The 25,911-nt window shown below is 39.9% G+C and overlaps 1 protein-coding gene across 2 annotated transcripts in view; it reads left to right on the forward strand.

Annotated features, from left to right (window-relative positions):
* The window catches only part of LOC143285023 (putative receptor-type tyrosine-protein phosphatase mosPTP-1), an 85,617-nt gene that overhangs the window by 26,732 nt on the left and 32,974 nt on the right, over nt 1-25,911 (forward strand). For both annotated transcript variants that reach the window (XM_076592197.1, XM_076592198.1), the window contains exons 3-13: nt 220-341; nt 825-1,035; nt 3,220-3,343; nt 4,331-4,512; nt 5,993-6,013; nt 11,636-11,811; nt 13,196-13,310; nt 14,060-14,257; nt 15,595-15,690; nt 19,886-20,055; nt 21,222-21,348. In XM_076592197.1, coding sequence (XP_076448312.1) covers nt 220-341; nt 825-1,035; nt 3,220-3,343; nt 4,331-4,512; nt 5,993-6,013; nt 11,636-11,811; nt 13,196-13,310; nt 14,060-14,257; nt 15,595-15,690; nt 19,886-20,055; nt 21,222-21,348 — 1,542 coding nt within the window. The remainder of the gene's footprint in view (nt 1-219; nt 342-824; nt 1,036-3,219; nt 3,344-4,330; nt 4,513-5,992; nt 6,014-11,635; nt 11,812-13,195; nt 13,311-14,059; nt 14,258-15,594; nt 15,691-19,885; nt 20,056-21,221; nt 21,349-25,911) is intronic.

Here is a 25,911-nt window from a genome sequence, read left to right on the forward strand (position 1 = left end):
GCTCAGGCATAGCCCCAAAGTCCAAGCAGCGTCCTTGAGCATTGGATGTATTGAGTTTAAGCATGAACTGAAACACTGTTTTCCTGGCTTAGAATTAAATGACGCCTTTTCATCCCATCCAAAGGATGTTTGCAGTATCCTTGATCACTGAGTATAATGAATTCTGTTTTCCTTGCTTTAGTCATTCATTTTAATAATGTCTGACTGTGATATTTGCAGATGGGACGGCGGGTGAAACACTGATCCACAGGAAGGGCGACAATGTGACGCTGACATGTGTGGAGATCAGGGATGACGAACAGTTTGGTGGGGTCCTGTGGTACAAGGGCACGGTGTTTCAGGTAAGATGTGGTGCATGGAATATTTGCTGCTCATCATAGTGAAAATAAAAATAGATAGATTGATGGATGGATGGATAGATAAATTAATGGATTTATATATTTCACAGGTTCTGATCCCAGTAAGAATGATTTATTAAGATTCACTCCAAAAGTAGATACTTTTGTAGTATATACTTTAGTAGATACCATATCAAGAGTGCACAGTCACTCACAGAATTAACCCTCCTAAACTCAACCCCACCTAAAATACACAGAGGCACAGTTTTTTTGTTTTTTTGTTGTTGTTTTTTTAAAGGACTGGGTGAGACATGAATGACTTGGTCTTTCTAATGTTGTTTCAACTGACCTTCTGTTGGGACCATTAATCCTTTTTAACCTCTAGTGGCAGTGCACAGGTGTCAGTTTGATTTGAGCAGTACCTGCACATAGGTGTCGTTGATTTGACCAGAGCAGTGCTTGTGTGTGTGTGTGTGCGGCGTGCAGGTGTCGATGGACTCGGTGAAGAAGGTGACCTACGCCACGGACCCCAGCGTGCAGGCCAAGGTGACGCTGGAGGAGGACCACAGCCTGACGGTGATGGGCATGGAGTCCACCGACACCGACAACTACACATGCCAGCTCTTCGTCCTCAACACCACCCTGGGCCAGACCCAGACCAACAACCGCTCGGCCACCTGGCGACTCGTCGTGCAAGGTCAGTGATGAATGATGTCAGGAGATGGAGGGGGAGAAATGTTTGACTTCTTGTGCGAGGTCAGGTCGTGTAGAAGATGGCGAAGGGGAAATGTTTGACGTCTTGTGCGAGGATATTCGTGTAGGAGACGAAGGGGAAATGTTTGACGTTGTGCGAGGTCAGTCATGTTGGAGATGGAGGAGGAATGTTTGACCTTGAGCAAGGTCATTGATGTAGGAGATGGAGAAGAAATGGTAAGTGATAGTATCAGGAGATTGGAGGAGAAAATGTTTGACCTCGTGCAAGGTCAGTGATGGTATCAGGAAATGGAGGGGAAAGGTTTGACCTTGTGCAAGGTCAGTGATGATATCAGGGAATGGAGGGGAAATGTTTGACCTCGTGCAAGGTCAGTGATGATATCAGGGAATGGAGGGGAAAGGTTTGACCTTGTGCAAGGTCAGTGATGATATCAGGAAATGGAGGGGAAATGTTTGACCTCGTGCAAGGTCAGTGATGATATCAGGGAATGGAGTGGAAACGTTTGACCTCGTGCAAGGTCAGTGATGATACCAAGGAATGGAGGGGAAAGGTTTGACCTCGTGCAAGGTCAGTGATGGTATCAGGGAATGGAGGGGAAATGTTTGACCTCGTGCAGGGTCAGTGATGATACCAGGGAATGGAGGGGAAAGGTTTGACCTCGTGCAAGGTCAGTGATGGTATCAGGGAATGGAGGGGAAATGTTTGACCTCGTGCAAGGTCAGTGATGGTATCAGGGAATGGAGGGGAAATGTTTGACCTCGTGCAAAGTCAGTGATGGTATCAAGAGTCAGAGGAGAAATGTTTGATGTTGTGGAAGGTCAATCATGTACTCCAGGAGAAGAAGAAATGTTTGACCTTGTGCAAGGTTGTGTGATGTGATGCGCTAGAAATTGTGCATGGTTAGTGTAGTTGTTCCTGTGTGTGTGTGTGTGTGTGTGTGTGTGTGTGTGTGTGTTTGCTTAACCCCAAATTCCATTTTGATGTAGGAGTCATAAACTTAAGACACTTAAGTTGGAAACCCCTCATGTGGATTCTAGATTTTAATTTATGTATTAGTTGTTTGTTTGTTTTTTAAAGGGGACTGACAGAAAATCAATGACATATAAATTCCATTTTGCCATGGAATGTCAGTTATGGGTGGCTTTACTTGATTTATTAATCTGTGAAGTTACGCTTGTGTTTAGTCTGTTTTTATTTTTGCAAATCATTTTCAGGGATTAAAAACATTTTATGAAACTAAACCAAACTGAACGTCTTATATTATTAAGAAAAAAGATCACAGTATCTTTGAGATTTACTACTAGTCCAACAGAATCTTAGTTTCAAAGTAGATTGAAAGAAGAAGATTTCCATCATCTGTTGCTGTTACAATTGTGTTTAACTTGAAGAAAAAAAAAGAGAAGATTTTCATGTGTTTGAATTCAGATTTCCATTTTCTGTGCTCCCAGATGGGCTTCAAAAGAAATTCATAAGAATTAATTAATAATGACATTTTTAAGTGTGTACATGCTGATTGTTGAGATAAAGAAAGAGAAAAAGTTGCCAGTATTATGGGAGGAGAACATTTTTTTATTCTTGTTATATATTTTTTTCACACTCACTCTCTCTTTCTCTGTCTGTCTCTCTCTCTCACTGTCTCTGTCTCTCTCTCTCTCTCTCTCTCTCTCTCTCCTCCACTCCCCCTCCCCCTCTCTCTTTGTTATTCACACACATACACACACTGATAGACAGACAGACAGACAGACACACACACACACACACACACACACACACACACACACACACACACACACACACACACACGCACACACACGCACACACACACACATGCACACATGCACACAAAGAAGATAAAACAAAACAAACAAAAAAATATACACACACAAAAAGAAACCACCAACTGCAGTATATATGCTAAAACAGTCCCCTCCCACAACCCCCGAACCCCCCCCCCCCCCCCCCCAACTCCCCCAACCCCCACCCCTACACAGACATGTGATCAGATAAAACAAAACCCAAAAAAAGAACAACAACAAAACACACACACACACACACACACACACACACACACACACACACACACACACACACACACACACACACACACAAATCCACCGACTGCAGTACTTGTGCTAAAACCTTGCACCCGCCCACCTGTGTGATCAGACGTGCCGAGCGCCCCAGGCCAGGCCCAGCTGGAGGACGTGCAGGCCCGACAGGTGACCATGCACTGGGCCCCCAGCGACAGCGACAACTACAGCCCCATCTCCAGCTACATCGTGGAAATCAGGTGACTTTGGGGGGTGGGGGCTGCAGCAGTATCAGTATCAGTAGTTCAAGGAAGCGTCACCGTGTTCAGACAAATCTATATACGCTACACCACATCTGCCAAGCAGATGCCTGACCAGCAGCGTAACCTGTGTCCAGTCAGGCTTTGAGAGAAAAAGAAAGAGGCGGTAAATGAATTTAAAAAAAAATATATATATATATATATAATGAAATAAAAAGAAAAAGAAAAGATAATCATAATAATAATGATAACAATAACAGTAATAATAACAGTAATAATAATAAATATAAATAAAAAGACAATAATGAATAATCAATAAACAAATAAGCAACCATTGTTTAAGAGCACAGTTATGGTCGAACTCGAAATAAGAAGGACTGGTTGATAGCATGGAGTTTATGTAATCTCATGATGATGGTGGTGGTGGTGGTGACTGTGATTATTGCAGTTGCTATTTATTTTCGTCCTTACCATCATTGTCATCATCATCATTTGCCTTACCTGTTATCTTCACAATTGATGTTTCTTGTTTCTTTACCCCTTTTTGGTTTCCAGAAAAGTCTCACCCCTGCAGCGTGATTTATAAAGTCGTCTTCTTTTTCTTTTTCTTCGTCCGTTGGCTGTGGACTCCCACATTCACTTGTATACACAAGTGGGCTTTTACGTGTATGACCGTTTTATCCCCAGCATGTAGGCGGTCATTCTCTGTTTTGGGGGATGGGGGGCGTATCCTGACAGGGTCACGCTGTAATATTCAATTACGAAATTCTACAGACTATAGTCTGAAATCAGACTGAGAGGAGATTTGGAAAGAAGCAAACTTCTTTACACTTTTTACGTGTGATTGTGAAGGTAATAAAGTGGGTGTTCAGCCTGAAAACAACAACAGAAATCGCCAGTCTGTATAAATATAATGTTATATATATATAATATATATATATATATTAACCACCCTGTATATATGTCCTGTGTGTGTGTGTCTGACAGTGAAACCAACAGCGCGGACGACTCTGGGAGGAGGGAGGTGGTGGTGGCGGGCATGACCCTGAAGGCCACGGTGCAGGACCTGACCCCGGTGACCTGCTACAGGGTGCGGGTCCGGGCCAGGAACGGCATGGGGAGAGGGCCCCCAGGCCCCACCAGTGAGGCCTTCTGCACCAAGCACGAAGGTAGAGAGCAGCTTTCTGTTGGGGGGAGAAGGGTGGGCGTGGCGTGGAGGGGCGTGTGTGTGGGTTCTGACTTGTGTGTGTCAGATTCAGACCTGTTTACCATACTGTCTGAACACTCTGGGGGAAAAAAAAATTAACGGATTTTAGGCTAGTGTATATTATCTCCCAGGCTTTTTATTTTGGTTGGGGAGAGGGGGTTTTGGAGGGTACCGGGGGGGGGGGGGGGGGATGTGGGTTCTGACTGTTGGTGTCAGATTGAGACCTGTTTATCCCTACTGTCTGGAAAAAAAAACCTTTTAAAAAGATTTCTTTTATTTTTTTTTGGGGGGGGGGGGGGGTACTGATTTCAGACAATATATTTTCATTGTTCTAGCATCTTTCTGCGAGGGGTTGTGTAGATTCTGACTGTTGGTGTCAAATTTGGACTTGTTTGTAAAACCTTTTTTTTCGTCTATAAACTGATTTCAGACTACATATATAATTTACAATGATAAGGAAAATGAGCTAGATGAGGAGAGAGAATATGGGTATTGAAGAAATAAGTTCTGTTACTCTTCATAAGACACAGTGCACCTTTTGCTCCTTGTGCTTCCCATTGTGAGGCACACATGTTAACAATGGACACAGACAAGTAAACCCAGAAGCTTTAAAAAAAAAAAAAAGACCTGTTTTACTTTTAGCCTTGGCAGTTACTCTCATTGTTTAGAATGGGTAAGCAGGCCCGATATGAATGCACTGTAACATACCAATAGGGGGTTCATTTTGATTCTGATCATAGTCTGCAGTGACTTCAGGGTTTCTGATAACACATAAATATGCGTCCCTGACACTTTGAAGATGGAAACGATGCCATGTGTGTTCACTGAGCGGGTCCCTGGGAAATTCTAAAAAATTGTGTAGTACAGACACACAAAAAAGAGTTTGTATAAAGTGCATCAGAGCTGCAGTCTGCCTTTGTTTGTCTCACACTGCAGATTTGATTGGAATGTTCAGAGTGACTTTTCTGAAGGGAGTTTAGGACTCCCTAGAACTGGGAGAAGGGTCCCTGAGGACCCCAAGATTTTTGATTGTCAGAAGCCCTGTAGCTGGCATTGTCCATGTGTATGATATTACATAACACAGAGAGATGTGGCATGCGTTTGGCATGATTCATAAGGATTTATGTTGTAAGAGTAACCATGAAATTTAAGGTTTTGATTCAGTGTGTTTGAAAACATGTGTGAGAGGTTAGTTTAAAAAAAAAAAAAAAAAAAAAAAGACGTGAAGGTATATAGTAAAACATGAGGAAACTGAAATGTAAGTTGTAACTCTCTGTGTGAGTGTGTATGTGCTTTGACATTAATGATTGAGACGTTGCAACTTCCCCCACCCCCACCCCCACCCCACACCCCACACCCCATAACACTAGGTGATCGTGTTGTTTTTGGACTGTGATGCACCTTATACTAATGTATGGCCCATTAATTTTATGATATTGAAGGGAATCTAACAACTGCTGGCCGTAAGTAGTGTCTTTGGTTCATAACATGTTGTGCACATTTGTGTTGTGTTAATCCCTCACATGTATTGATGGTGACTTGTTCACCATTGCATGTTGATTTCATTTCTTTGTATTCTGCTACTTGGATATTATGTATTGTCTTTTGTGAAGCTTCAACAGATTGTGCATGATACACAATAATGTATTGTCAGTGACATTAAAAGGAAATGTATTGGGTGTGTATCTGTGTGTGCCTGCATGTGAATGTGTATTATCTGTGTGTTTGCGGGTTGGGTGGATAAGTAGGTGTGCTTTCATTGCTTGTAAGTTTGGTTCACTTTACCTCACTTATTGCTATATACCAAGCATGGAGAGCAAACGAACAGGCCCAGTTTGCATCAGTTCGGCATGAAAAGTATATATCCCCTAACAGGGGGTATTATTCAGACTTCTCCTGTTGATGTTCAAACTGAATAAAGAAGTTCAGTTATGAAACTGGAGGCAGTGAGTACCAGAACATTCTGGAAACATACGAGTGGGCAATCGACAATGAGGACAAATAGGATTGTGGTTGAAAGAAAATATAGTTTTTCAGTACATGATATGCAGATACATGACACATGTGAACATGCATACTCACGCATGCATGTATGCATGTGCACACCCACATCCACACACACACACACACACACACACACACACACACACACACACACACAGTCTCTCTCTCTCTCTCTCTCTCTCTCTCTCTCTCTCTCTCTCTTGCATGCGCACATACTCATGTGCATCAAAACTGCTAAAAACATCATCCAAATAAAATGCAAGCCTGGTAATTTCTTTTCTAACACAATTGTTCATATTATGATCTTAAACACATCCAAAAACTTGAATCACTTTTTGTTTTTATATGGATGGAAAACTACATAATCTGTACGTTCAACTGACCATGTTTAACTCTGCAATTTTAGGTTTTCAGCTGAAGGATTCTAACTGCATTTTTGAAAATTTTCAGAATGTTTCAGTTCCTTTGGATTTTGTCCATGTTTTGATGTTTAAATTTGTGGGCTTATTTCTGGAAGTGCTTTGATCTTTGTTTCGCTGGCTTAGCATTATGCTGAGATTATGTTTCTTTATATTTTACTGTTTATCTTTTGTTTTTTTAACCGCAGAGAGGAGTTCCGTGTTTTGATGTTCAGTCTTGTGGGCTTATTTCTAATAATGATTTGACGTTGTTTAGCTGGCTTAACGTTATGTTGAAAGGTATGTTCATTTATATTTTACTGTTTATCTTTTCTTCTTTTTTTTTTTAACATTAGAGATGAGTTCCAAGATATCATGAACAGTCATCTTGATGTTCGTGTGTTGGCTTTCACTGACCTCAACTTGTCTCTGCCATCGCTGGTGTAACAGCTCAATCGACCCATTCGCTGGATTTTATCAGGATTATTCTAGGCTAGCCTCAAATGACCCCTGAGGCCGTTAGTGGCAAATCAAGATCAGCCCTCACGCACCCCTCGTTGGAAATTACCCCATTTCTGTGGGTTCCCATCAGTTCAATTTTGCATGATGTGTAGCGTATATGGATTTGTCCAAACGCAGTGACGTGTCCTTGAGCTACTGAAACTGAAACTCAATTTTGCCCCAACTAGTCACTCCTCACCTCACCTCACCTCAGGCCCATAACTAAGTAGTCGTTAGGGGAAGCCTGAGGACCGCAGACGCAACCTCCCTTCTCCATCTGTCTCTGTCAGCAGCCGCCGGCAGCAACTCACGTGTGTGGAGTCCGGTCCGTTGTTTGATGTTCTCATGCCAGTTCTTCCGCTGTCTTCCTCTTCTTCTCCCACCCTCGATGGTGCCTTGCATGATTGTTTTGGTCAAGCTGGTGTGTCGAGTGTTGTGTCCAAACCATATCAGCTTGCGTCTCTTCACAGTTGAAAGGAGAGGTTCCTGAGGTCCAGCAAGGTTCTCAGTTCTGCTTCGTACATGTTCATTGGTCCTGTGCTCGATCCAGGGAATTTGAAGGAGCTTCCTCAGGCATTTGTTCTCGAAGTCACTCCAGGCTAGTCTAAATATACACCCAAAGGCTGAGCGGATTTGACCTGAGGGTCAGAAACCAGTGGGGGTAAGAACTGCCTTCTCACAGGTCCTGCTGAGGATGAGGCTATTAGCCTGAAACCTGTGTCCAGGCTAGGCTGACAAAAAGCACTGGTTTCCTTCAGGATGGGACTGTCGCAGTGTACCCCTCATCTTTGGGAGGCTCATGGAAATGAGATGAGCATACTGTTTCAAAGAAAATTTGATGTTCCCACAGGCTGAAGTGCAAAGCTGTGGATACTGGCACCTCTGGAAGTAGATGTGTGGGTTTTTTTGTGGTTTTTTTTTGTTGTTGTTGTTGTTGTTGTTGTTTTTTCCCTCATGATTTGAGGGGCTCCATTAGGGTTGAAAGAGTGATTCCAAAACGGGTCAATTTTGCAGTTCCACATATGCAGCAATCATGCTGTGAGTTACCTTCAGTCATGCAAGGTAATAGAGCCTACACCAGTGAGCATTACAGCACATCCCACCCTCTGTAAATATTAAACAAAATGAACAGTATGTACAAAAAGAAAGGTTTTTGTACTTTTTTTTTTCAGTGGTGCTGTTATGTAATGGACACAATGTTCATGTCACCCTTTCTAAGTTTACAGTTTGGGATGACTGTTACATGTATGTGCTGATGATTCCTTGCTTTATTGTGAAGAGAGCAAAGTTATGGAAAGCATTGCTGAGGGCTTCGCTGGAGCCTGCTTACAATTTAGGAGGTGCCTGGGCAGAATTGGCAAGGCATTGGACTTGTGATCCAGTGTTCACCAGTGATCAGGGTTGGGGGCTCCGTTTCAGCATGGTGTTGTGTCCGTGGGAAAGGCGCTTTTACTCAGCTTTACTTCACTCCACCCTGGTGTGATTATGGTGCCAGGCTTCACTTGAGGAAGGTTAAAATGGCAGGAGGAGGGGGTTGGGCTCCACTTTCATATGCCAAGGCGTAGACACTGGATCTGAATTCACTGCCTTGATGGTTGTACAAGGCTGTTGGACATGAGCCTTAACCTTAACTGTAACTTTGTATTGTCAAAAGGAAATGTTACGACCATCAGAATGCGTGAAACTGTCTGATTTGTTTCCTTGTTTGATTCACTGAGTGTTTGATCTTGTTAGTCATTCTGTTCATTTGTTTATGCTTTTCCTTGTGTTGATCCTTCCTCCTAAAGGGATGAAAGGAATAAGGATCATAGTTCATTGTGTGTGTATGTGTATGTGTGCGTGTGTGAGAGGGAGAGAGGGGTTGATGTATTCATTGTCATGAGAGGGAGACAGAGAGAGAGAGACGGAGAGAAAGGGCAAATTATGTTGTCCCAGCCTCTGTTTTGCATGAAGTGTTCCCAAGTCTCTGTAAATGTGTGCTTGTTGACCCTTGTATGGCAATGCAGTGCACACTGCCAGTGGGTCGTGTATCCCATCCTTCAGTCCCTGTATCAGCTGCTCTGTATATTGTGCTCTCTGTGCTTTTTGTTTTCTTCATTGTACACTTTGTGCTTCTGCATGTGCAGTGCGCATTGGAACAGCATCACTGAATCACTACATGCACTCTTCCAAAGAAAGAACACTTGCATTATTTCTGAATTCTTGACAAGGCTTTGCCTTTTGTTTTGCAAGACAGCCTGCAAAACAAAATGGTTCCCGCTTACTTAATTGATTTCCAGAACTGATTATGTATATAAAAGCATGAAGAACCTATACCCCCACCACCATCTCAGTCTCATTTTCAGATCTTAAATAGCTGGGATGTTCAATCACTGGTTGAATTTGAATTATTGGAAAAAGAAAAAAAAAGTTTTTCAAAAGATGAAATAAAGGAACACTGACGACTAAATCATGCATGCAAATGACTGAAAACAGAAATCGAGATAGTTTGGAAAAAGATGCTTCTGCTGTCGGTTTTTTTTTGTTTTTTGTTTTTTTTCAGCCACTCTCCCTCATCCCTCTTCCTTGCAGTCCTCAGATGATTTGTGCCTTGTACTAAATGCTGAATACCAGTGTTCAAAGCATTGCCAGTTTGAATGAAAGCAAACAGTAAAGGCGGCATGAGATCACAGCAAAAGTATTGAAACAGTGAAAAGGATTGTGGTCATTTTTTTTTTTTTGGTTTGTTTTTTGTTGTGTGTTTGATTTAACTCCTTTTGTAACTCCTTTTGAAAAATTTATATATAGGAGTCTGAAAATTATTGCTATCAAACAGAGTCAGACATGACATTTGTCCTTTGAATCTCTTATCCAGTATGTTTGAGAATTGGATTCCATATTTATATAAAAAAAATAAAAAAAGCCCCTCTGTCTTCTCTGTTTCGCCCCCCCCCCCCTCCTCCCCTCTCTCTCTCTCACTTTTTCTTCCCTTTCCCTGTCTCTCTTTTGTATTGTTCCAAAGTTATCTTGCTATGTAAGTATCAGTAGTAATGATCATCAGTAACCGATGCTAATTTAGGCTTGGCTGAGTGCTGAATATCATGTGTGAAGCTGTCAGCATTGAAAGTTTGGAGAACAGAAGCAAAGCTACAAAAGTAATGATTTTGCATCTTATCTTTCACGTACTCACACAGACACACACACGTACACATGCGCACATGCATGCTCACACTTTTTAAAATTTTAAAACAAAAGTTGTATTACTCAGTGGCGCTCTGTTCTGTTAAACCTATTAAGAAGTACTGCTTGTTTTTGATGTATGTCTTTAACAAAAAGAAAAGAAGAAAGAGACAAGTATTAAATTTGTAATAATCACACAAGACAATCTTTTGTTAACAGTCTTTGTTTTGCACTTTAAACTGTTGCACCTTCATTTGTCACATAGTGTAGAATAGTTTTGCACTTTAAAACTGTTGCTAACCCATTTGTCACAATATGTTATTATGCACTCTCTGAAACATTGCTGATAAATGTTGCAACAGCATTTTGAGAACCTGTAGTTTTAGGCTTTTATATTGTTGCAGCAGCATTTGTCACAACCTGTGATACAAGGCTGATACAATGTTGTACCACCAATTGTCACGATGTTTCATTCTCCACTTTAAAATGTTGCAGCCACCTATGTCACAGTATACTGTTTTGCACTATGAAAATTGTGGCACCACCATTTGTAAAAAACAAACAAACCAGAAATCAGTTATGGTTTCAGTTTCTCAAGGAGGCGTCACTGTGTTCAAATAAATCCATACGCATTACACCACATCTGCTAGGCAGATGCCTGACCAGCAGCATTACCCAACATGCTCAGTCAAGCCTTGAGTGCATGCATATATATTTGCGTACTTATTAGAGTGGATTTCTTCAACAGAATTTTGCCAGAGGACAACACTCTTGTTACCATGGGGTTCTTTTTCAGTGCGCCAAGTGCGTGTTTTATTGTTTCATCTGAATGACTAGACACTCAGTTCGATTTTCCAGTCAAACTTGGGAGAAAGGGTTAGAGCAGGATTTGAACCCAGACCCTTTCAGACTCTGTGTTGGCAGATGAGCGTCTTAACCATTCTGCCACCTTCCTCCGTGGCTATCATAATGTTGCAGTATCATTTGTCACAATGTGTTATCTTGCATGCTGAACTGTTGCAGCTCCGTCGGCCCCACCGGACATGTTCCAAGCTATCAGCCCGTCCAACTCTGACATCCGAATCTCCTGGCAGCCCCCCCAGATGGACAACCCTCAGGAGATAAAGGGGTACAAGGTGATCTACAGCCAGAGGAACCTCAAGGCCCAGACCATCCATGTTGAAGACCCCACTGAAACGGTGACTGCTTTCTGTGTGTGTGTGTGTGTGTGTGTGTGCGTGTGTGTGTGTGTGCATGTGTGTGTGTTTGTGTGTGTGTGTGTGTGTGTGTGTGTGCGTGCATATGTGTGTGTTTATGTCGTGTGTGCGTGTGTGTGTGTGTGTGTGTGTGTGGAGGGGGAGACATTCAGGAAGGTTGGGAAGGAGGGTGAAAGTGTGTGTTTGGTGTGGCATCTGTGGGCAAACCTGAGACAGTTTGAAATGAACTGACATGCCTGAGTGCTTTGTGTGTGTGGTGTGTGTGTGTGTGTGGTGTGTGTGTGTGTGTGGTGTGTGTGGTGTATTTGTTAGTTATTCGTTGTGTCTTTCCCAGTTTGATTACTCAAACAAGGTGATGGGAAGCAGTGAAAATGATAAGAGAACCTATGCACCAGATAATTATGTTGGCAATAATTATGGTAATGATAATGGGTTTCTTTAGCACACCCCTCGTACAGACGTCTTGTCAATGATTGGAAATGAGAAGATTTAAAAAAGCAATCCAAAAACATTTTTTAAGAGTTTCAGCGGCCCAAAACACTCATATATGTGTAGTGTACATGAAACTACCAAACACAATTTCTTTAAAAAAGAGAGAGAGAGAAAAGAGTCATAATCACATTTTTATTACATTTACAGTGAAGTAATGGAAAATGATAGCAAAATAATAATAAGAAGAAACATCCATGATTTACTAATTTTTGCATGATGACAGAGCTTGATGCTGCAATGACTGTAGCCGTTCACATGGTACACAGTGTCCATAGGATGTTTTTATTACATTTACAATGAAGTAATGAAAAATGATTAGCAAAATAAGAAAAAGAAAACAAAATCCGTAATTTAGTAAGTGTTGTATTATGACAGAGCTTAAAGCTGCAAGGACTGGAGCCGTTTCAATAGTACACAGTGTCCATAGCAATAACATTTACAATGAAGTAATGAAAAAATGATAGTAAAATAAGAAGAAGAAAAGAAAGAAAATACACAAAAAATCATCCATTATTTACCAAGTGTTGCATGATGACAGATCTTAATGGTGCATTGACTGTAGCCGTTCACATGGTACACAGTGTCCATAGCATGTTTTTATTACATTTACAATGAAGTAATGAAAAAATGGTAGTAAAATAAGAAGAAGAAAAGAAAGAAAATACACAAAAAATCATCCATTATTTACCAAGTGTTGCATGATAACAGAGCTTAATGGTGCATTGACTGTAGCCGTTCACATGGTACACAGTGTCCAGAGCATGTTTTTATTATATTTACAATGAAGTAATGATAAAAAAAAAGATACCAAAATAAGAAGAAGAAAAAAAAAAAACCCATCCATAATTTCCTGAGCGTTGCATGATGATTGCAGAGTTTAATGCTGCAAGGACTGGAGCCGTTCACGTGGTACACTGTGTCCATACTGGCCTACAACGACAAAGGGGACGGGCCAGTGGCCGAACTGGCCGTGCAGACACTGGAAGGAGGTGAGCGAGCAAGCAGTGTGGGAGGGCTTGTCAACGCCTGGGGAGGTGGGGGCAGCGTCCTGTCTGGCGTTGTTGGAGGCATGGTGGTGGTAGGGCGGTGGGGGTGAGGGGGGGGGGGGGGGGGTATGGAGATGTACTGTATGTGTGTGTGTGATTGCATGTGTGTTTTTTGCTGTAGTTTAGTGTCTTGTTGTTTTTTCACAGGTTTTGTTTGTTTGATTGTTTTTCATTTCAGATATTGAATTTCAAGAACAAGTATCGTTGGTTTAGGGTTCATTGAAAAGTTACTTTCTTAGTAAGTGTACTTCAGAACAACAGCAGGGCTTTGCACAGCACTGACTTGTATTAGTTGTAACAAGTGTCACACAACACAGCAGATAATTAATTACACAGCAGAATACAGCAAAAAAACAAGTTTTCCCCCGTGCTAAATAATAAAATAGAATTGATTGGCATGTGTGTGTGTGTGTTTGTTTATACTATGATTATTGTTTATGTTGTAATTTTCGTGTAAAACACCAGCAATGTTAGTTGATATCCTCCATAAGCATTATTTATGCTGTTCTTGATTCTTGTGTGTGTCTGTATGTGTGTTGATTAGTGTTCATATTTACATTTCTTCGGGGCTTCTGAGGTTATGATAAATCAAAAGCAGCAGTCTTTTTTTTTTTTATCACTTTAAAAAATTTTTTATAACTCTACTTTAACTCCCTGTAGAAGTATACACTGTACAAAATGTTACGTTGCAGTTCCGTCCAGTCCCCGTATCACTCACATCACTGACCGGGAAGCCACCTCGTTCTACGTTCACTGGGAGCCCCCCAAAAGACTCAGCGGGCGTCTGACGGCGTACGAGCTTCACTGGACGTCTGATGACAACATCACAAAGACCCGCATCATATCAGGGCACCTCACCAACCCCATGTCTGCCTTCATCACTGGCTTACGTGAGTCGTGGGGCGTCGGGTGATGGATGGGATGTGGGTGTGGGTATGTGCGTGTGTGTACATGCAGATGTGGGGGATGTGTTTATGTGTGGGTGGATGTGAGAATGTATGTGTGGGGAGGGGTGGGGAGGGGCTGTGGATGTGAGAATGTGTTTGTGTGTCCATGTATTTGTGGTTGTGTGTGTGAGATTTTGTATGTGTGTGCACTTGTGTTTGTGTATGTGTGTGTGTGCGTATGTGAGCGAGCACACGCGCTTGAGCATGTGTGCATGCTTGTGTTCATGCATGGTATCAGGGATTGTTTTTCCTTTGAGAACTTTACCTGTCATAATGAAGTATAAGTGTTACTTGAATGTTCTTTAGTGCAGAGGAAAATATGTTCCTGTTATCTTTGTTGATAACTATTTCGGCAGAGTTGTGACACATGCTGTTGAAAAGGTAAACTGTTCATGACACATGCTGTTGAAAAGGTAAACTGTGTTATAAGGTAAACTGTTCATAACACATGCTGTTGAAAAGGTAAACTGTGTTATAAGGTAAACTGTTCATAACACATGCTGTTGAAAAGGTAAACCGTTCATAACACATGCTGTTGAAAAGGTAAACTGTTGATAACACATGCTGTTGAAAAGGTAAACCGTTCATAACACATGCTGTTGAAAAGGTAAACTGTTGATAACACATGCTGTTGAAAAGGTAAACTGTTCATAACACATGCTGTTGAAAAGGTAAACCGTTCATAACACATGCTGTTGAAAAGGTAAACTGTTCATAACACATGCTGTTGAAAAGGTAAACCGTTCATAACACATGCTGTTGAAAAGGTAAACTGTTCATAACACATGCTGTTGAAAAGGTAAACCGTTCATAACACATGCTGTTGAAAAGGTAAACTGTTCATAACACATGCTATTGAAAAGGTATATTTGTTCAAAAAATACAGGGTAGGTATGACTTCACTGTAAGGAAACATGCATTGTTTTCTTTGTTTTGGCGTATACTTTCATGCAGTGTAAATAACAGGATTCAGACTGAGCCACTGCAACAAAATGTTGATTGTACATGATGATAGAATTCTTTTTACTTATTTATTAACTGTCATGGTAGCTGTGTTGAAAATGCAGTGAAATTAGTTAAGTTGATGAAGGGGGGGAAGATGACTGTGAAGTTTCATGCTCCCTGAATCATCATGAGAAACGTTTGCTGATAAAAGTACACAGACTGGACAGTCTTCATTCTTCTGTGTACACGACACAAACACTGAGTGTGTTCCTGAGTGTGAAAAGCTCTCGGCAGTTAGGTTGAATCCCTTGCACGGTATGTCTTGTCTTTTCCAGAGCCGTACACAGAATACAAAATTCAGGTGGCAGCGTTCACTGGAGGGGGGCGTGGAAAATTCAGTGAGAAGTACCCTGCCCTCACCGACACTGCTGGTAAGTAGGAACCCTGAAGCTGGATCCCATCGACTGGCTTAAGGCCAGACACGGTAGTACAAAAACGTATGAAATAAACTTGAAGTTTATGGCTTTCTGTGACATGGTATGCAAAGATATTGGACTAAACATGTCTAAAAAGGTCATTTTGTGCAATTTGTCATGACGGTTTCCATGGAAACGAATCCAAAATGGCCGACAAACAAAAAATTTAAAAGCTTATAACTTCGGTACCTTTATAGATATGTTATTTCTGTTTGTTTTATTTGATTTATTTGTATTTTTCTTTATTATAGTGCAGTGGTATTTTGGAATTTGAATAAATACATTTATTATTATTTTTTTTGTTGAAATGAGTATAAATTCCTTGACATCATTTTTTTCAAATGAGTGTATATTCATTCTTTTACTAGTACTATACAAACCACTGCACTATAATAAAGATGAATACATAAAGAAATAAAGTACTAAGTTTGAACATGCTATCTTTTAAAGTTTTTGAGCATTAGCATTTTGAAAAATGGTATTACGAGGACAAAACACAAACCTGAGAAAACAGGAAAAGAAAGAGATGTGCTTGTACTCACAAGAAATCACACATGTTGATGCAGTTTAAAGTTTTATTTAAGTGAATATAGTACCCAGGTGAAACGGACTATAAAGATTAGATGTTGAAGAAGTAAATTATGCGAAAAAACGAAAATCACAAAAAATAATGATTTTGGTCAAAATTTCACTACCGTGTCTGGCCTTAACTCTCTCCATATGAACGGCGAAAGAGACGAACGATGTTTACAGCGTTTCACCCCAATTACCATCATCAAAATATTGCAATCGGAAGGCTCTCATACTGAAGATGTAAAATGTTGACAAAGAAAACCACAATTCTGACGACGGAAGCTAAAGGTTGGGTCATTCAGACACCCACTGGACATCCTATGGGTCTGTGTAGAGGAGAAGAGAGGACTGGCCGTACTGAGTGAGTTAACTCTTTCACCACCATTGGCGAATTTTGTTGACTAAGACAGTGCACCGCCATTGACAACTTTTGATGACATCTAGGGTTCATATTGATAAGACCATTTTTCACATTGTAACAAAGGTTGACAGCTGCAGCCAGTTTCCTGCCAACAGAACAATGACTAACCTTTGCTCCCTGACCCAGTTTGAGGTGAACATGTCCATTGTGTTGTTTTGACATAAACTGAAGCCTGTGACTGAGAGCATCATTTCTGGAAAAATGGGGAGTGCTTTTCACACAGAAACTTGGTTATGAAAGAGTTAAAAAAAAAAAAAAGAAAAAAAAAGAAAAAGAAAAAAATTGTTACCTGTGATTTTTGGTCAGTTCATTCTCTCTCCTCTGCTTACTGTCACTGTTTACACACTTGCATCTTTGCTTTTATGTTTTTCTTTGGAAGCTCTTTTTTAGTTGAAATGGCATACAGTGAAAAACTAAGAGACAGCCGTGAAATCTGAGAAAGCAGGAGAGAGAATATTTGAAAAACAAACGTATGTGAACTTTGGGCAAAATCACGTTACTTATGGGTGAGGTGTAAAGTGTGTGTTCGTGCCCTGGCCAGCACACAGGGTTTATTTATAAATACTAAGCTATGGTTTCTATACCCACCTCTTTTTGATGCCCAGCAGGATTCATGAAAGTGATTTGTTTTCCAGAACATCTCTGGACAGTGACCTTTTTTTTCTTTTCTTTTTTTTTTTTTTTTTTTTTTGTCCCCTTGCAATGAAGGTTATATTTTCTCTTCAACATCATCACCATGACAATTTTCCTGTGACAAGTTGCATATTACACAAGCACGGTAATAATTAGCAAGGGTATTTTCACACACACACACACACACACACACACACACACACACATGAGAAAAAGAAGAAAAAAAATATCACTTATAATGTGACACCCTGATTCCCCCAACTGGCTGCACACATTTGACAGTCAGATAACATAGTCACAGGAGACATAGAGCTACAACTGCCGCATTGCTGCCAAGTTAACATATGGTGAATGTTTTCTATTAATAGTAAACAGAATTCTTCTTTTAACTAACTAATTATGTCAAGTTATCATGAAACAATAATGCAGACACATATCATTTCTTGGGCACTGCTTCTTTTTACTAATAGACCCTTTTTTTTCTTTTTTTTTTTGTTGCCTTGACATTTTGCTGCGGTTAAGGCCACACAAGGGCAGTTTCTCAAGTTGGTCCATCACAGTTCCAGGCATTCAGTAGACTGTAGTGCAGATTGTGTCTTTTCCCACAGCTCCTTATTCATGACTTTGGTTTATCATGCATTGATGATCGTAATTAGGAGAGTGGGGCTGTGTTGTTCCTGGGCCTAATGCTGTGGTTTGGTTTATCATGCATTAATAATCGTAATTAGGAGAGTGGGGCTGTGTTGTTCCTGGGCCTAATGCTGTGGTTTGGTTTATCATGCATTAATAATCGTAATTAGGAGAGTGGGGCTGTGTTGTTCCTGGGCCTAATGCTGTGGTTTGGTTTATCATGCATTGATGATCGTAATTAGGAGAGTGGGGCTGTGTTGTTCCTGGGCCTAATGCTGTGGTTTGGTTTATCATGCATTGATGATCGTAATTAGGAGAGTGGGGCTGTGTTGTTCCTGGGCCTAATGCTGTGGTTTGGTTTGGTTTATCATGAATTGATAATCGTAATTAGGAGAGTGGGGCTGTGTTGTTCCTGGGCCTAATGCTGTGGTTTTGGTTTATCATGCATTGATGATCGTAATTAGGAGAGTGGGGCTGTGTTCTTCCTGGGCCTAATGCTGTGGTTTGGTTTATCATGCATTAATAATCGTAATTAGGAGAGTGGGGCTGTGTTGTTCCTGGGCCTAATGCTGTGGTTTGGTTTATCATGCATTGATGATCGTAATTAGGAGAGTGGGGCTGTGTTGTTCCTGGGCCTAATGCTGTGGTTTGGTTTGGTTTATCATGAATTGATAATCGTAATTAGGAGAGTGGGGGGGTGTTGTTCCTGGGCCTAATGCTGTGGTTTGGTTTATCATGCATTAATAATCGTAATTAGGAGAGTGGGGCTGTGTTGTTCCTGGGCCTAATGCTGTGGTCTGGTTTGGTTTATCATGAATTGATAATCGTAATTAGGAGATTGGGGCTGTGTTGTTCCTGGGCCTAATGCTGTGGTTTGGTTTGGTTTATCATGAATTGATAATCGTAATTAGGAGAGTGGGGTGTGTGTTGTTCCTGGGCCTAATGCTGTGGTTTGGTTTATCATGCATTGATGATCATAATTAGGAGAGTGGGGCTGTGTTGTTCCTGGGCCTAATGCTGTGGTCTGGTTTGGTTTATCATGAATTGATAATCGTAATTAGGAGATTGGGGCTGTGTTGTTCCTGGGCCTAATGCTGTGGCTTGTTTGACAGCAGGGGTGATGGAAAGACAAAATCATAGCAAAGCAGTAAAATATGAGGAGACAGCTTAATCATTCCAGCTTGCGTCTCCCAAGTCAACAGCATTGTTACCGCCAGACATTTTTGCACTAAACTGTGTATCATCACCATCATATCATACGAGTCAGCTTACAGGCTTGATTGGTAGATTGATATGTTTGTTTTCTTTGTTTTTATGTTTTTTTGTGGACAAAACTATGCTGTTTTTTTTTCTGAATATGTACACGATATATATATATATATATATATATATATATATATATATATATATAATTTTTTTTTTTTTTTTTTTTTTTTTTTTTTTTTTTTTTTTTTTTGTGTGCATTGACTAAGCTATGCTGTTTTGTCTGAATAGGTACACGATATGTTTATTTGTTTTTGTTTTTGTTTTTTCATTGACTAAGCTATGCTGTTTTGTCTGAATAGGTACACGATATGTTTATTTATTTGTTGTTGTTTTTTTTTTGTTTTTTTTTCATTGACTAAGCTATGCTGCTTTGTCTGAATAGGCACATGATATGTTTGTTTTGTTTGTTTTTTTCATGGACTAAGCTATGCTGTTTTGTCTGAATAGGTACACGATATGTTCATTTTTGTTTTGTTTTTTTTGTTTTGTTTTTTCATTGACTAAGCTATGCTGTTTTGTCTGAATAGGCACATGATATGTTTGTTTTGTTTGTTTGGTGGTTTTTTTTCATGGACTAAGCTATGCTGTTTTGTCTAAATAGGGACTAAGCTGTGTTGTTCCTTCCAGCACCCAGCGCCCCCTACATCCGCAACGTGACAGTACTGTCTCCCAACAGCGTGTTCCTGCAGTGGGACCCCCCCGCTGTGTTTTATCGCCGGGTGGATAAGTATGTGCTCAACTGGCGGGACACCAGGGGCAACGAACCCGACACCATGGTGCCAGGCACAAAGACGCAGGTTCCTGTTCATGTTTATTTGTTTGTTTTGTTGGGGTTTTTTTTGGTGATTTGTCCTTTATTCATTTACTTTTTTTTCTTTTTCTTTTTTAATATGTATATATATATATGTATACTGTGATACAAATGACGGTAAGAGACTGATGTTGGTGATTTTTTTTTTTTTTTTTTTTTTAAAGAGCAAAGCGTTTCTGATTTTTTTTGGTCAAAATGTTAATGAAAGAGAAGGAGCCTGTTTTACTGAGAAATGTTAACACTGGCTTTCTTTTCTTTTTTCACGCTGATAATGGGATCAAAACCTTGGACCCCCAGATTGAAAGTCCTGTACTTTAAATTGTTTGGTTATTTCTCCCGTCATTTTGCATAATGATGCTGTGGGTAGTCTGACATGTTTTATGTTCTCTGGGTGGCATATATTAAAAGGTTTGCAGTGATATGTGTGATGTTCTCAGGGCAGCAAATACTGAGGGGTGGGTGGGGGGAAGGAACCTACAGTGATATATGTGATGCTCTCTGGGCAGCATATATTGAAATGTATGCATTGATAAGTATGATGTTCTGTGGGCAGCATAAACTGGAAAAAACTGCAGTGATAAGTGTAATGTTCTCTGGCCAGCATAAACTAAAAAACCTGCAATTATATGTGATGTACTCTGGGCAGCATAAACTATTAAAAAAAACCCAAACAAAAAAACAACTCCTGCAGTGATATATGTGATGTTCTCTGAGCAGCATAAATATAAAAACCTGCAGTGATATATGTGTGATATTCTCTGAGCAGCATAAACCAAAAAAAAAACAAACCAAAAAACCCCCTGCAGTGATATATGTGTTGTTCTCTGAGCAGCATGAACCAAACCAAACCAAACAAACAAACCTGCAGTGATATGTGTGTTGTTCTCTGAGCAGCAAAAACCTAAAAACCTGCAGTGATATGTGTGTTGTTCTCTGAGCAGCATAAACTATTAAAAAAAAACACAAAAAAAAAACAACAACAACAAAAAAAACTTCCAGTGATATATGTGATATTCTCTGAGCAGCATAAACTATTAAAAAAAAAACAAAAAAAAAAAACCTTCCAGTGATATATGTGATATTCTCTGAGCAGCATAAACTATTTAAAAAACCAAAAAATTTGCAGTGATACATGTGATATTCTGTGGGCAGCACATACTGAAAAACCTACAGACCAACATGCGCTATGAGTTGAAGGTGGCTGGCGTCACTCAGGCAATCTTCAGCAAGCAGTACCTGGTGGGGAAATTCACGGAACCCGTCACCTTCATGCTTGGAGGTATGTCCTTGGTCTTTGCCTGCCCTTTCTTCTTCTTCTTCTTCTTCAGGTCCTCTCTCTGCATCATGCTTTTATTTCCCATTTTTAACACCATTTTTTATATGTGTGATGGGGTTTTGATGATTTATTCATTGTTAATGGACAGAAATCATGCGTTCTTCAATTTATCATTTTTTCTTCAGTTTTTTCCCCCATTTATCTTGATACCATTAAATACTGTCATTGACATGCTTTGGTCTTCATTTTATGTGACCCATGATGTTATGAAGAATGTTGTGTTCAATTTTTGTGTGGCAGAAGTTGATTTTTTTTTTCTTTTTAACATATCCCTGACTCGTTTATTTAGGTTCTTTTTTTTTTCTTTTTTTTTTTCTTTTTTTTCCACATTTGTGTCTCCTGTTGTTAAAATTATAAATGATACAGTATACATGTTTTAGTTCTACCTGTCTGTGATCCTTCCTGTGATTTCGTCAGTGAAAAGTTTCATTTTCTTCTCCTTGAATGAATTGTCCTCCATGGTCCTGAACTTTCTGTGCTGCCTTTTCCCCTTCTTTTGTTCCATTGCGGGGGTTTTTTTCTTTTGTTTTATCTTTTTTTTAAATTGTTTTTATTTAATACCTGCAAGATGAGTTTCCATTTTTATTATGTAGCAAGTGGTGTGAAGAAGCGTGCTGTTGTACATCAGTCTTTTCCTTCATCACTCTGCTGCATGGGTGAGATACCACATGCATCGTCTTTGTTCACAGAGCAAGAAATAGTTCCTGTTTCGAGTGAATTGTGATTTCACTTCCCTTTTCTGGCCACCTTTTCTTTTCATTTTTGTTTGTTGTTTGTTTGAATCTCAGTTTTAGGATAGACACATAGAGTTGTAAAGCATGGTTGACAGATGGTCGTTGTTGTGTTTGAGAAGATGTTAGTTAGTAGATGAATCCTGGTATTGTATTGACTTCATCATTCACATGCGTTTTGCACCCCCAGAGGAGGAAAACAACCAGTCCACTGGTAGGTACACTTAGTGTACATAGTGGTTTCATGTTGTGGTGTCTTCTGTTTGTGATGTGAATCACTTGTCATCATTTTGAGTAGTTACGAACCAACACAGCACAGTAAATTTTAAACATATTTATGTATTTTGTTAAAAAGAGCAGTAAAGAAGAAATATCTGTTTTAAAACCCTTTCACCGCCAGTCAGTTTAAAGTGCTAAATTCCCCTGTGCTAAGCACAGAAAAGATGTTAATTAAGATGGCTGAACTAACATAGTGTTCAATTCTCTCAATGTCTGATTTATGTAGAATCAGGGCAGGTTCTTGCAAAGGAAAAAAAGAAAAGCCACTGCAGGCTTTTTTAACACTAGCATGTTTGTGGGCAGACTTCAGTACTTTAGCAAAGTCTACACACACATGTAAAAATATCCATGAACTGTGTATAGCATACATGCAGCTTCTGTTCAAGATGATCAGTTTTGTAGTTTCTTGTATTTTCTTCTTTTTAACATTTGCCTTTTGGTTTCCTTTAGAAGCTTTAAATAGTGAAACAAATTTATATTGGGTCAATTTTAAATTCTGAGAAACTGACGTCAACTGATGGGTGCAGTGGCTAGAGCACTGAATTCCTACCAAAGTTTCCTGAGTTTGATCCTAGTTTGGCGCACCTGGTGTGTTAAGGTGTTTTTCCAATCTCCCAGATCCACATACCTGTAAACCTGCAAGTGCCTGGACCCCCATGTGTGTATGCACATGCAGAAGATCAAGTACACATGTTAAAGATCCTGTAATCCATGTCAGTGTTCGGGTTATAGAAGCAAGAACATATCCAGCTGGCACACCCCTGAAAATGGAGTATGGCTGCCTACATTGTTGGGTTAAAAACAAAAATAAAACAGTTAGAGATGTAAAAGGTTACATATGTGTGTGTGTTTGTGTGTGTGTGTGTGTGTGTGATTGAAGCCTGACGGAATGAGACAGGAAACAAATGATGAGTGCCCAAAGGCAGCTCTCTATCAGCTGTACCCAGGTAGGCAGCCTGTTGTGCAAATGACTCTGTAAAGCGCTGAGAGCTTGGTTTCTGACCGAGGATAGGATAGGCACTTTCTAAGTATCCATATCATATCATATCATATCATATATAATATCACATCATATCGTATTTTGCATCTGCATTTATTAAGGCAGATAGATGTTGAAAATGATTTCCACACAGCCTGTGATCAGTTCAGAGTATTCTCAAACAAAGACCAACAAACCCCGTAAGTATTGTGTTTTGAAATGAAAAATATACCCCCAAAAGATGAAAGCTAATGAAGAACTGTAAGAAAGACCAATGTTTGATACAGTTTGTAATTATTCTATATAGCAGACATGGATTACCTGTAAACTGAAGTAAATAAAGTAGTGGTGCATTCTGTGTGCGGCTACATGGTAAAACTGGTTTGTTGTTCTTCCTGCACAGTTAGCAGTTTGTAGCATTACTTTTTTTTTTTTATTGTGTATGGTTCAAAATGATGCAGTGTGTTTAAGCCACTATTGTATTAGATGCCAGAAGATTGAATCTGGCAAGGCAATGATGGCAAAGTTTTGTTTGTGCTCTTGGCTTGCTTCAGCAAAGCATGATTTAAACAAGATTGTGTGGTGTTCGTGAATGAGAATAGTGTCAGTCATTTAAAGAATTAGTATGGATATTTATAGCTGCTAGTTCTTTCACACTTGTGGTCTGCAACTACCCCATTCACTGGTTCAGCTTTAAGTGTTGGGTGTATTGTGTATGACCGTTTTTACCATGCCGTTACGCATTTAGGCAGCTGCTCTCTTGTTTTCATGGTGCATGTTGGACATGTACATGTTTCTATAATCCACTGAAAGCTGATGTTGATTTATGGATTTTTAAATATGCACATTTGGTCTTCTGTATCATATGCAGGAAAGGATTCGTGGCACTTGCAGAGCTGCACATACATTTAAGCCCTGTTGCAACATTCTTGAAGCTGCTGTTCAGCGCAGTTTCCTCAGAAAAGGCACAGGAAAAAAAAAATGTGATGAGTAAACTGAACTGACTTCCCTGACTTTATTACAATGCATCCATAATGTGACCAGGACAAACAGTTTTTAGGATCCGTCTAAGAACACTATATGAAAAGATGTTTAAAGAAATACATAAAAGAAATAATTTACCTTGACCAGGATTTGAATCCAGGACCCTCAGATTGAAAGTCCTGAACTGTTACCACTGGTTTCCAAGACTAGGATAGAGGTTCAAGTACACAGCCCATTTGAATTCTAATTTGATTTCAATTCAAGATAAAAAAAAAAGAAAGAAAAAAAGAAGAAAAGAAATACATTGACATGATAGCTATTAGATTGGATAAATCCCCAGCATTAAACCATGGGGTACTGTTGGGATTCGAATCATGGACCTCAAGGACCTTTAGGATAGACTTGAAATGTTTTAACCACTCCTCTAGTCACAAATGAATTGTAACCTATTCAACTTGAAATCAGACAAACTGTTGACATATTGCGCTATATGCAACTACTCTGTTTCCCATTCAGTCAGTACAGTGAAAATGTTGGTAGGTTTGTGCAATGGAAGGTTTTTAAACTTGAAGTGAAAAGCTTGAAGCGGTGACTAGTTTATATTGTACGTTTTTTGTTGTTGTTTTTTTACCCTTGACTTGAAGTAGATGCAAACATGGCAATAGCCTTGAGATGGCCGTGGTGGTCTGTGAGGCTCTAAGCACCATAATTTGATTGATAGGTTTGTGCAGCAAGTAGAAGGGCTTGCAGAATGCACCTCCCTTAATGGGGGGGGGGGGGTACACTTATCAAATTTCATTTACAGCATATTACATCAGATCTCTTGGCTTATTCTGCTTTCGTTTGTGATAATGTGTCTGTGTTGGTTTATTGCTGTTGTATGTTTGAAAAAGCATGTTCTTCAGTATTGGGATGTTTGCTTTGATTTTGTTTTGTTGTTTGTTTGTTTGTTTTTGAAAGAAGTCCATGCTCTTGAACAAGTATTTGCATGTACACACACCTAAACACACACACACACAAACACACACACACACACACACACACACACACTTTTTCTCTCCCTCCCTCTCACAGAGTGAACCCCCCCCCACACACACACACACACACACACACACACACTGCAGGCGCGTGCACATGCACACACACCCACACACCCACACACACACACCCACACACTAACACTAACACTAACACACACTAACACACTCACTCACTCATTCACTCACTCACTTAAATTTTAACAGGTCAGTGGTGTTTGTTTCTTTTCATAGACAGATGATTTCTAGTCATTTCAATTGTTTGTTGTTTTTATTTATTGTGAAAATTTGATTTTTCATCTGCTTACATTTTTTAAAGGTCTGGATTACCATTTAAAAAGTGTGTGTGTTTTTTTTGTTTTGTTTTTTTTGCTATGTTTTTCAGTTGTTTATCATTAAGCTTCCTTGTGTTTCTTATCAGTGGTTTGAATGTGTCAGCATTCCAGAAGTTGAAATTCTTTTTTTCTTTCTTTCTTTCTTTCTTTCTTTCCTTCTT

This window comes from Babylonia areolata, chromosome 8, assembly GCF_041734735.1.
Source record: "Babylonia areolata isolate BAREFJ2019XMU chromosome 8, ASM4173473v1, whole genome shotgun sequence".
Lineage (NCBI taxonomy): Eukaryota > Metazoa > Mollusca > Gastropoda > Neogastropoda > Buccinidae > Babylonia > Babylonia areolata.